The following is a 12,868-nucleotide window of genomic DNA, read 5'->3' on the forward strand; positions in this document are numbered from 1 at the left end:
TATATATATCTATTGTTATGTTTTCGAACACACTTGGAGGGGTTATGTAATTTGACAAAATAAAAGACTTTAAAGCCTGCAGACTGACATGTTGCTACTTCAGGATAGTAAATTCCCAAAATGCAGCACAGAGCATGTTTCCAGGATTAGTGTGCAGTATTGTGTTCCTTCTTTGTCTGCTTAACATGCGACAGTTTAACTGTTATCTAAAGAGTTGGTCGTAATAATGAGTTGCCTTGAAAGAGATTTAAAAAATTAAACGTTTGTTTTCATACAAACTCAACTCAAAGAGGTTGTGGACTAAAATCTCTGCCGGTATTGCGCAACACGACTTCACCGTCTCAAATTTTCAGGATCAGTCTTTTCACGGTCTGACAGGCACGTAGCAGAGACACTTTCCACCCCACCCCCACCACCCTCTCCGCCCTCCCTCCTCCACCACCCCCGGTCCTCCCTCCTCCACCACCATCCCCCGAGATGCTGTGAATCTGTGTCACCGCGTACCTGCAGGGGTCAAAGCTGCCACTCGAGCCGCTCCTCAACACCTGAACAATGTCCACCTGCTGCCACCTGTGTCCTCTGGGACCACACCCAGTCCCAGTCCCAGTCCCAGTCCCCCCTCCTCCTCTCGTCCACTCCCTCCTCCCCCCTCCCCTCAGCCAGTCCAAGGAAGCAGCACCCATCAGATTTCTCATCAGTTCCCCCTACGGGCAGCGTGGACATCCTCACCACACAGATATATTTAGACAGAGCTGTCTTTGTCTTCACGTCGGTTCACCTGGAAACAGCTGATCTGTAGGAGCAGAAAAATCACTGCATCTTTTTTTTTAATTATTATTTATTTTTGCATTGTTTTGTTTTTCCTTCTTAAAATCAGTTTTGGACTCCGTTGCTTTAAATCTGCTCCACTTTGGATTTAAAGAAATATTTAATGGTAAGATCTGTTAATCTGAGTCTAAATGAAGCGGCTACACGTAAATACTACTTTTTCTAATTTCCCTCCGTCTTCTATTCGAACCTCACATTAGGAGATATCTTCCTCGCAGCTGTGTTTGTTTGTGTGTGTGTGTATGTGTGTGTGTGGTGTGTGTGTGTATGTGTGTGTATGTGTGTGTGTGTGTGTGTGTATGTGTGTGTGTGTGTGTGTGTGTGTGTGTGTGTATGTGTGTGTGTGTGGTGTGTGGTGTGTGTGTGTGTGTGTGTGTGTGTGTGTGTGTGTGTGTGTGTGTGTCATCATTAAGACTCACTGTCAGCGATGTAATTGCCACACTGATTTCTCAGGGATGTAATGGCACAGCACGCGTGTGCGTTTCCACTTTGTGTTCCTGTGTGTGTGAATAAGAGATAGAAGGTCTCGGATAATGGAAGAAGAAATGCTCTAATTCATCTCGTCTTTTCATTGCAGATTAAAATGGGCTGCTTCACATTCGTCAAACTGATGATGGTTTTGTTCAATTTGCTAATCTTTGTGAGTATGTTTTCCTCTTTGATTACAAGCTCATATATGATGGCGAGGAGGTGAAGGAGGTGGTGTTCATTTACTCTGTGAAATCTTTTACGTGAAAAACAAACAATATCTTTCCACACGATGCCCGGGGCTTCTTTCTGTGCCGTCCTTCGGTGCGAACAGAGGTGTGTTAGGTAAACATCTGGGATCGGTGAGCCAGGAGACCTGAACGATGCTCCGTCTCCTCCGCCGCGCCAATTTTCATCTCATTAACTTCAAAGGCTGTAATTTTCCCACCAACGTCCTCGGCTTAATGCGAATAATTTACTAACGCGGTCTGTGAAACAGAGAGAAACTTTTGGCAGAGGTAAGCTGAATCCTGAATCCGAGTCCACCGAGATAACATGTGGAAAACATTTACTGACTTGGAATTTGATGAGAGAAGTTGAATGGGAGTCTATGGAGGCTTTTTGGAGCCGACCTCTAGTGGCACTCGGTGGTATTGCAGCTGAAGACACTTCTGCATCGAAACCATTTTACAGACCTGAAGCTACGAACTCTTTTACAGTCTGAAGTTGCAGCCCACAGTGCCATTCACTGTAACCATGACAACATTATACTTCTAGTATCTTGTTAAAATGTACATCTGTTCATACAAGTGACGACTTAACGTGACATTTTCCAAAACAACTATTTCTATTGATATTCAACATAATCAATCAGGTCGCTGGCTCTCTCATCTCAAGTAGCTGTGATTGATCACCACATTCATGAGATCCAGATCTCATAATGTATTTTTTTTTGTATTATTATTGTTCTCTAAATTTGACTAGTAAATTATTTTTTAAATAAAAATGTCCCTTAAACAAACAGACTGGACTGTAAGAGTATATCAGGATATCAGTGGTATATTAAAAGAAAAAAAAAAAAAAGCCTCCCTGTCATGAGCCTTTAGCCTGCCGATGCTTCGGACCAATCTAAATGCATTGGACATTAAGAAGTGTCTCCATGTGTGCCGATTCACAGTCGAGTGTCAGGACTTAATCAGATTGTCTGTTTCCAGTAATATGACCCGTGAAGATGGGTTTTATACTCCACTGATGTCTCTCTCTCCTGTTCAGGCCTTTTCAAAGTGAAATAATTCCTGTGGGGTGGGATTGATCCGGTCTCTGTTCCTGCTCCCCCCTCTCTCGCCATTTACCTCCTCTTCTTCCTCCTCCTCCTCCTCCTCCTCCTCCTCCTCCTCCTCTCTGGAGGCCGTGGCCTCCTACTCTTGCAGCCTGTTTTTCATTCCCTGTCCTCGAACCCTAATAGGCTTTATTCCTCCGTCTGCAAGCTGGAAAACCTGATTCTCTCCCCATTTCTTTTTTGCCATGTGGGTGTTGAACTGACGGGACACCCTCCTTCGTATGGCACACCATCAAAGGGATTAGCCTTCCCTTAAAAACAAAATACAACAAAGAGCTGGTGCCAGCTATAATTACACCAGGTGAGAGATGATGGTGGCAGACATGGAGTTAGAGGAGGAGGGTGGGGGGGTACACTTGTCTTATCACATTTAGCCAATAGCGCGATGATGGCGCCGAGCAGGTTTCTGAAAGAGACGAGGAAAAGTAGCCGGAGTGGAAAAAAATGGAAAAGGAGAAGGTGAATTATAGATAGGAAGAGCAGGTCGGACAAAGAAAAGAAGCAGGAAACGTCAGCGTCTTGACGGGAGATGTGGAAGCGTTGGGGTCTGATGGAGAGAGGGGGGGGGGGGGGCACTGCAAGCAGCCTGATGAAACCTGACAGGTGATATCAGGTTTCAAACATGGTTTCTGTCAGATGGTTTCTATTAGAGCAAGAGGAAAAAGAAGAATAAATCACTCAGGAGGGGGCCAAGTGAAGGGGAAATACAGGGAGGAGCAGGAGGAGGAAGAGGAGGAGGAGGAGAGGAAGATGAGGAGGTCAGAGGTGGAGGGACGAGGAAGGAGAGACATCGGGTGATTTCCAGGTTTGTAACGTGAAACTTGTGACACAGTTCGGAATTTGTTTGCGAGCAGGTTCTGCAGGTTTTCAGTCAATAGATAGTTGTTGTTTTGTTTTTTTATGAATGCGACGTGGCGAATAGTCAGATCAATAAATACGATAAGAAAAAATGCCGTCCACGTATCACAAATTCTCAAATAAGTAAGCGGAGCTGCACGAAGAGAAAATATGCAGATATGCAGATTTAGTTCCAAAATTTCTCATTAAAATGATTCCGTGTTTCCTACTTTTTTTTTCTTGTTTGTATAAATTACCGTTAAAGCAGACGACTTCATTATTTTTCACAGCACTAATATGGAAATATATCATATTTACCACTCAATCTGTTCCAGTATGGGTCATTTGATGTTGTCCATGGACTGTGTATAAAAGTGGGCGGAGTCTCTGGCTGGGAAAAGTCAAGCTAACACAAAAGTGCCTTTAAGTGTAATTCCACTGAGGGCCACTAGGGGGCTGGCTCCAAAAAACCTCTGCCTCCAATTATTTCCTGAAATACAAAGTTTTTTTCCGTAGTTATTGTGTCATTAGCTGAACTCTTCTGAACCTTCTTCTGTAATTGATTAGATATTAGGCCTGAAGTAGAGGAATGTTTAGGGTTTGATTTATATGTCTGAGGTGCAGTCAGGTGTACAGTATTGTGGGCGGGGCATAGTGTCCTCATTGTCTCAGTCAACTCCACCCCCTCACTCCTCCCACATTGGTCCAAATATGGTCACATCGGGCTCCAAAATGCCAAACTGGAGGCTTAAAAATCTATTTGTTTGGAAATGTCGGTGTTTGGGTTCAGCCGGAGCAGCGTGGCTGATCGACCCGTACAGACCGAATGTAGAAGCTGTATGTCCTGACTGCGCAGGTGAGGTGTTTAAAACATGTAGTACGAGTCGAATGTGCCATACAAAACTATTAAAATGTTACTTTACCTGTTCGCGTGCAGTATTAGTTGTCGCTCGTCCTCGGATACATAATAAGAAGCCCGAGGCGGTCGCACTAAAGAAACCCTCCTCTGAGGAGGTGCTGAGGAGTCATGGTGTCACTAGGAGGTAATACTAATGTAATGTACGAAGAGAGGCACGGTGATGTAATACAGCTTCTCATTTCCCCAAAAAACTACTACCCCCTCAAGATATACTCATGTTGACTTGACCCCGTCTGGATAACTACCAGCCAAAACAAATGATTGACGCTTTCACTGGCTGGTTTGTTAAGAGTGGATTACCTCCTCCTCCTCCTCCTCCTGCTGAGTATATATTTTGCATAGATTTTTGTTATCTTGATTCCCCCCCTCTACCTCCGGATGCTCCTCGTAGCTGGGCGGCCTGACCCTGCTGGCCATGGGGATCTGGGTGAGCGTGGACGGGAACTCCTTCCTCCACATCTTGGGGCCCTTCTCCAGTCGAGGCATGCAGTTCGTCAACGTGGGATTCTTCTGCATCGCCATCGGGGCGGTGCTGGTGCTGCTGGGCTTCCTGGGCTGCTGCGGAGCCCACAAGGAGAGCAGGTGTCTGCTGCTGCTGGTAAGAGCGTCCAAACCGCCTTTAGATAGCGGAGACGTGACTGGAAGATGTAGGTTGACTAAAGTTGAAGCCAAGAGAGTCGTCCTTTCTCTCCAGTCGCTGTCATCTTAAAAAAAATCAAATCTTCAATTACGTACAACCTAACTATACTTTCTCTAATGAGCTCTGGAGTTCAAATGAGAAAGAGGCAAAAATCTCCATTGGTTGGCCAAATGTCAGGACTTCCTATTTTCCTTTCAAAATAAAAGCCATTGTTTCAAATTAAAAGCCCATCAAGGGTTTCTTACACAGTTCAGCCACGTCTTTGGTCCCAGAAGCGAAAACTTTACATCGAGTCTATTTGAAACGTAAATCGGTATTAAACTGCATCAAACAGGCAGGAAGTCAGAAGAGAGAAACAGCGTAAAGAATTTCAAAATAAAACACCTTCTGCAAACTCCTTCCTACTTCCTACAGGAACTGTGTGTGAAGCAGTTATTAAAATGTGTTTTTTAAAATGAAACCATTTAACGTTTGTCCAGCGTCTCACTCCCCCTCCCACCTCCCACCTCCCCCTCTCATCGCCACCGGCAACGCCAGCGACCCCCAACGCAGCACAGCGTACGGTTATTACGCTCATGAATGAAGGGAGCTAACTACCTCTCAGTCCACCGCGGCGAGGCTAATGAGGAGCACGATTTCCCCCCATCGAGTTGAACGATGGCGGATCCTCCGACTGACTGATCTGGGAACAGCTGTAATGGAGCGAAATAAAAAATAAATAAATAAAAACAACCGAGCTTCTGCGTACCCGGCCGAGCTTTATCGACCGTCGGTGATCGTTACGAACAGGAACGCCCGAGTGAGATTATTATTGCATGTTTCTTCTTTCCTCCTCCTCCCTGCAGTTCTTCTCCATCATCCTCATCATCTTCATCACCGAAGTGGCCGCGGGAGTCGTGGCTTTGAACTACTCTTCATTTGTAAGTTTTCCCTCCATCCACCTTCCTCCTCCTTCCTCTTTCACTCCCGTTCTTTTGCCCTTTTGTCTCCTAATTCCCCCCCACCCCCCCACCCTCACCCCCCATCATAGCGGAGGGCCATCATTGAATTACTGGCTTCACTACATTCGGCTACTTAATGACTCCGGGATAGCCCGAGGCCGCGCGCTGTCTCTCACTTTGAACAATTTATTACTCTGGAATATTGAAGCTGAAGCATTTTATATGCAAAACAGCCTATTTACATACGTGTCCCTCTTTCTCACACACACACACACACACACACACACACACACACACACACACACACACACACACACACACACGTGCTCCATTTCCATTTAGTGCCACATATAATAATTACAAGGATTTCAAATGAGCTATGTAAAAGGAGGTTATAGCCGAGACTGGTCTGCTCCTAAAAGAAAATACAAAGAGGAGTTTTTTATCCAGTTGGAGGATGTATCTGAAGCCCCGCAGGTGGTGTTGAGGTGGTAATCTAACGCACCTCCGTCTGCAGGGAGGTCGGCGACGTGCCGGGCAGAGCCGACTCCGCGAGCGCGGTGGGATTTCATTTGTTTGTGCTTCTGGTTTGTTGGTAAACCAGTTTGACATGCGGCTGGCACGCTGCAAACAATATCAGAAAACCAAGCGGCGGTCTTGTTTTTCAGTTGTTGTTTTTTTAAAGCACGTTTAACACTCGTGACTGCTGTCGGAAAAAAACAAAAAAACTCCACAAGGCCGATCCGAGGTGAGGTGGTAGAGCGGGTTTGCCCACTGACCAACAACAGGTTGTAGGTTCAATCCCCACTTCCTTCCTGTTTTGCATGTCAGTGTCCTTGACAGTGAAGCCCAAGTTGCTCCCGATTGCAGGATGGCACCTCGCATGAAATGTTTGTTTTTTATAAATCATGATTTTAGACTTTTTGTTTGTTTTTTGTTTTTACAGCAAAGTGTAAAATAGACACAGCAAAACGTGAGATAGCTACGCTTGGCGCCATCTAGGCGTGAAAGTGTCACGTAAAAAAAATACAAATAAAAATCTCTGAATCACGTGATTTACTGCCTTCAAACATTGGCCAACATTTTTTGTATTTGGTCTCAAAACATCTGTTGTGGGACCTCGGTCACATGATCCTGGGTCACGTGAAAGTTTCACGCTTTTCAAAAACGTGTAACTTTCACGCCTGGGCTGCCCGAAGCGTGGCCACTTACTACACTTTTTGCAGTGTACAGCTCTGCATTTAACTCCTGAACAATGCATTCTGGTCCTGTCCAACCATGACTGTGTGTGTGTGTGTGTGTGTGTGTGTGTGTGTGTGTGTGTGTGTCCTTGGAGGCCATGTTTGGAAGCGCTGCAGCTGCTGTTCAGTGATTTTTTTGTTTTAAATGAATCGGCCTCGTCTCTCACTCGTCATTTAGAGCGGCCGAGTTAACCGAAGCAACGCTGCGTGAACGGCGTCTGGCGGGAGGCGAGCGGTCGTCCTGTCGTCTAAAAGCACCGTTAAATGTCAAACATAGCTCCCGCGTCTTGTCTTTCTCAGAAGAGATCACAGATTTGGTTCTGAAGTCAATTTAAAACGCTGTTTGTTGGCTTCAGCGTCATCCGTTCATTACAAACACCAAAGAAACACGGTCGCTCGCATCGCAGATATGAGACGACCAGCTGTCCGTCTTCCTGCCTTCTGATAAGACGTAAACAGAAGAGCAGGATAATGAATATGGTGGCAATATATATCTAATATGCATATATATAGCTGCCCGTGTCGGCGCGTAAGAGACGAGAGATGTGAACAATGAAGGGAGACGATAAATAAAGCGTTGATCTTTTCTGTTTTACTTATCTGCTGCATAAATCTGCCTTTTTGGCTTCCGGGTCTCCGAAGCTCATCTAAAACCAAAAGAGCCAATAACGTTCAGGTGGTCGGAATAACGGAGATTTAATGAGCAATTCCAGCAGGTGTTATGAGAGGCGTCGGTGGTCACGCTTGTTCGAAGGTTGGAGATTTATTACGATATGAACTCGATGTAGTGTCGCGCTGAATGAATTATGCCAACAGCAGAGTCCAAATAACATAATCCAACGCAATTCATGGTTTGTTTTAACTCGTCATCAATAAGAGGAACGATTAGTCCGAAGGTTGTGATGTGAGGTGATTAACTCTGACGACTTCTGTACTAATCGATATTTATACATATTTCAATCGGTGGGGAGAAAAAAAAATGGCTATGTTGCATCATCACCTGATCCTGCAGCTGTACAGAGCTTTTTAGCATCTTTAAGCTCATTGTTTTGGTTTTAAAGAGCACAACGATATATTTTTGGTAAAAGAAGCTCTAAAACTGCTCCGACCTTCAAATGAAGGTTCACATATTTTTTGCCATGTTCAGACATGTTATATCGGTTCCTTGTCCTCATTCCATAAATGACAAAGTAAATATATATACAATACAAAAATGTTTGTCTCGTTTGAAATAATCCCTCATTCATAAGAAAAGAAGATTCAAAAGACCTGTCAGGCCTGTCAATCAAACAGACACGCCCCCCAAGCGTCTCCTGTCACAGAATCTGTCATATTGTGCACAAGATGGAATATTTTTATATCCAGATGTTCATTAGATAATTGTAATCCTTTTATTTTAAAGTTTATTAGGTACTTTTCAATCGATTTCATACAAACAGGTGGATATTATGACTGAATTATGATTTTCTTGTACCAAAGCACAGCACAGCTGGAAGCATTGAGCCTTTCCTTTATTGCTTTTCCTTTTTAAGAACAATAACCAATTAGCAGAGGGCGATCCGCTGCGGTAAAACATATATTGATAATTACTTCAAAAACAGCAAAACACTGTAAAACAGCAGCGGATCAATAACTAATAAGGCTGAAGATTTTTTTTGTTTGTAAAATGTGTTCCCTCCACTGTACATTGATAGATGTGTTATCGCCGGGGCGGTGTGTTACTATACAGGCTTTGTCCTGCTGATACACTCACCTGTGTGTGTGTGTGTGTGTGTGTGTGTGTTGTGGGGTCCATATCAGTGTGTGTTTAACGGGATGTGGCGAGGCGCGTGGCCGATTGACAGTGATGAATTAGCCGCCTGGTAATAACCCTCTGTGATCTTCACCGCTCTCTCTTCTTCTTGGGGGGCACTTTTAATTGTGGCATGTATCCCAGCATCCCCTCGGGCATCTCCTAGCCCCCCCCCACACACACACCCTGTCATTGTACACCTGCTCACACACACACACACACACACACACACACACACACACACACACACACACACATTAAAGAAAAAAAGCTTTACTCCTGCACATACAGTAAAGCACACACACTCTCCCTCCCTGTCAAACGAGTCTTTGTGTGCATGTACGCGGTGGGATTATTAATCAAAACAGAAAAAGAAAACTGAAGTGGAAGCAGGGGGGGGGATGATGAGGGGGTGGAGTGGGGGAGGAGGAGGTGGGGGTGGGGGTGGGGGTGGAGGGCATGAAACAGGGTTAAGCTGAAGGAATCCTCACAACAAAAGAATCTCCTGAGTCGGGGAACCAGACCGGCCTCTTTTCTACCACTTTGGATAAACATGAATATCAGACCAAATGTGTCCTGACCGAAGCCATCAGAGCACCAATATAAATGTAAATGGCCCCCAGTTTACGAGCAGAAAAAAAAAAAAAAAAAAAGGAGAAGAAGAAGAATGGAGAATGACGTCTCGGCCCCCTTTTTTTGATTTATTTTCATTTTTTCCAGGTGCCAGGACCCGGGCCTGTTTATTTCCCAGGTGCTTTGAGCGAGAGACGATTTATTTAATTTCTGATGAATAGGTGACTCCCAGAGAATTATCCTCCTCCTGCCCATGAAATCAGCTGCAGTGTTTTATTTCCGAGAGCTCCCACATAGTCCTTTGCGTCTCCACTTATGTGTGTGAGAGGTTGACGGGGCAGTGATGTGCTTTTATACTCCTTCACCGGAAGACATTTACATATAAAGGCCTCTCATCTCCATAATGAACCCTGAGGAATACCGTGTGAAGCGCTGATGCTGTTGAAGTGCTTTTTATTTATCTAGTCATTGTTGGATATTTTTGTACAACTGGGATATTTTTAGATGGCCAATAATAAAAAATAAAAACCACCTTGAAAAAAAGAGAATATTTTCAAGAGGACGAATAGTTTGAGGAAACTGGGACATTTTTGGGGAAATTTGGGACATTTGTCCAATAGATCCATTTTTGGAAAGTCAGGACATTTTAGATTATGTACATATTCTGAGGACAGTTTTGGAAGTGGGACATTTTTCAAAAGTTGAGACAACAGAAGGACGAATTATGGGCATTGTGAATTTAGAAAATATTTGGTAAATTAAGACATTTAAGTACAATGAGAACAACTTTGGCACATGTGAACATTTCTGTCCAGTCGGGACAAATGAGTAAATGTTTTGGGAAATTAAAGGGCCTTAAATGAAAGAAATGAATGAATGAAAATTCCTCTTTGTGTGTGTGTGTGTGTGTGTGTGTGTGTGTGTGTGTGTGTGTGTGTGTGTGTGTGCCACAGGCTGAGGAGATCCTGAGAGCGTGGGCGATCCCTGCGTTACAGAAGAACTACGGCGGTGATCCTGTGGTCACTAAGATCTGGAACACCACCATGACAGAGGTACGACGTGTCTGAAGACATTTACATCGTTATGATGTTTCTGTGTGTGTTTAAAACCTGAACAGGCTTTTTTCTGAACTACAAACTATGTGTTTATACAGTAAACCCTGTGAGATTTCGCCATTTTAACACACAGTCTCCCAAAAGTGACGAGAACCATGAAAACTAAACCTTTCTTGGGCAGCTGGGTTTGATTTCAACATCAGTTCATGAACACAGAGTTCACACACGAGGCTCTGAGCTGATTGACAGTTGCCATTTAGACTGAGGTGGAGTTGTCAGTCAACATGAGGCGTAAAGCGGGGAACCATGCAGGTGAAGAAGATAATGATGCTCAAACGAGGGAACCAAATTAACAAGTAGAACGTCAGAGGATTCAGAACAACATGAAAAACTCCGGGTAAACCTCAGAAACAGAGAAAACCAAAACGCCAAATAAAGCTGAAATACGGCACTTTGACAGCATCCATTATCCAATAATCATTATCAAGCAGATAAAATGTGTAACTGTTCAAATGCTGAAGAGTTTGAGCTTCATTCAACAGATGATAAACGGAGTCTTTGTGACGGCGTAGTGTCGTGTCCTTGAGCTGCACTCGTGAAACAGCACAATCAAACTGCCGTGTGCAAAATGAAGGCTAGTGTTCATCGGTTCTCTGCTTTTGTCCAACATTTAATCTCATCTCGATTTAACACAATCACTTCCTTCTCTCCCCTCAAAACTGTCAGTCAGACTTCGAATTGCACAAAAAAACCAACTATATTTTCTCACTTCCACTTCATTGTGCAGAGTTAATCAAATTATTTCAGTTTTATTTGCCAACTTTAGGTGAAAGGAATTTATAGTAAAGTACAACTCAGTTTTGAATATACATTTGCAAAGCGACATACCCGACCTGACAACATGAGGTCTGAATGTCTGCAGCAGCGAGACTTTTGTTGAGCTTGAACTCAGTAAAGTTCAGGTATGCAGAAGAAAATCTGTATTTATCGATTAAAAACTCCCCACAACTTTCTCCTCGAGTGTTTTCCTGCTCTGGGATGACGGCATTTTTTTCCCCCCATCCTTCTCGCAGCTGAAGTGCTGCGGTTTCTCCAACTACACCGATTTTGTGGGCTCCGAGTTTGAAAAGGAGAACGGAGGCAGCCTGCCGCCGAGCTGCTGCTGGACCAACATCGCCCCCTGCAGCCCGGCGGAGGCGGAGCGCAGCGCCATGCAGGTGAATTTTGTTTAAAAAGCACTCCAATTTAATGTACAAAACAAGTAACGGGAGGAAAGAAGTGTCTATTTTGTAAATATTCATTCATATTAGGGTGTACAAAATTTTATATACGCTTCTCTATATTGCACAATACAATTTAAAAGCTACATAAACTTCCAACAGTTCTAATAAAAACTGAACACAGCATTCATACATGTAGGATTTACTGCAGAGCCGGACTGCATTAGTTTTATCAAGGTGTACCTAATAAACTGGTGACTGAGTGTAAATTAATCATTAATTCTTCAGGAAGTCAGGAATTGATTGGAGACATATTTTGGTCATAAACCAAAGTACTGGATCCCATGGTGCAGCTGGAGGAAAGGTCACGGGAAGCCCAAAGTGATTCATAGTCATCCTGAAGGGGGCGTGAATATCTCCACCAAATTTAATTCCAATCCAAGCACACGTTTTTCACTCAAAACTACAGTTGTAAACCTGCTGCTGGTGGCAAAAAAAACCAGGAGACAAAGAGAATCGTCCTCTGGGGACCACGAATATCTGTCTGGACAACCCATGCGATACTTGACATATTTCAGTGACTGTTAAAGTTTGCTATATCAGTTGCAGCTAGCCATTACTGTTCCTTGCAACAGCTGTTCTGGCCCGTGATATTTATATTTGGACAAACACGTTCCCCCCTCAGGGCTGTTTTGAACAAATACTGGAGACCCTCAAACAGCACACCAACATCGTGGGAGGCGTCGCTGCAGGAATTGGAGTGTTGGAGGTAAAAAAAAAAAAAAAAACACACACAAGAAGCTCGAGGAAAAGCTAAATTTATCGTTTCTATTATTTAGTCCGAGTTCAGATGTTTTTTTGTGTTTGTTTTTTTCCCAGATTGCTGCCATGATTGTGTCCATGTACCTGTACTGTCACCTGGACAACAGAGTCACCTGAGACTCCTCCACAGAAATAACCAAGATGGATCACATGATTTGGTTTTCAAATCGACACTCTTTAACCCCGTCTTGAA

The 12,868-nt window shown here is 43.9% G+C and overlaps 1 protein-coding gene across 1 annotated transcript; it reads left to right on the forward strand.

Moving 5' to 3' along the window:
* The first annotated feature begins 1,411 nt into the window (after positions 1–1,411).
* On the forward strand, positions 1,412–12,868 carry LOC138200301 (tetraspanin-1). The gene is made up of 7 exons (XM_069152867.1): positions 1,412–1,468; positions 4,783–4,989; positions 5,877–5,951; positions 10,532–10,630; positions 11,707–11,850; positions 12,539–12,622; positions 12,733–12,868. The coding sequence occupies exons 1-7, from the start codon at positions 1,412–1,414 to the stop codon at positions 12,790–12,792; spliced, it is 726 nt and encodes a 241-aa protein (XP_069008968.1). The 3' UTR covers positions 12,793–12,868.

Source organism: Embiotoca jacksoni, unplaced genomic scaffold (assembly GCF_022577435.1).
Source record: "Embiotoca jacksoni isolate LCO1_2020_lvr unplaced genomic scaffold, fEmbJac1.0.p SCAF_19, whole genome shotgun sequence".
Taxonomy (NCBI): Eukaryota; Metazoa; Chordata; class Actinopteri; family Embiotocidae; genus Embiotoca; species Embiotoca jacksoni.

What these genes read in the sequence shown, in the direction of transcription:
- LOC138200301 (XM_069152867.1), top strand. Translation starts at nt 1,412, where the DNA reads ATGGGCTGCTTCACATTCGTCAAACTGATGATGGTTTTGTTCAATTTG. An exon ending in GGAACACCACCATGACAGAG is followed by an intron (nt 10,631 to 11,706) that starts GTACGACGTGTC and finishes TCCTTCTCGCAG; the next exon opens with CTGAAGTGCTGCGGTTTCTC. An exon ending in CAGGAATTGGAGTGTTGGAG is followed by an intron (nt 12,623 to 12,732) that starts GTAAAAAAAAAA and finishes TTTTTTTCCCAG; the next exon opens with ATTGCTGCCATGATTGTGTC.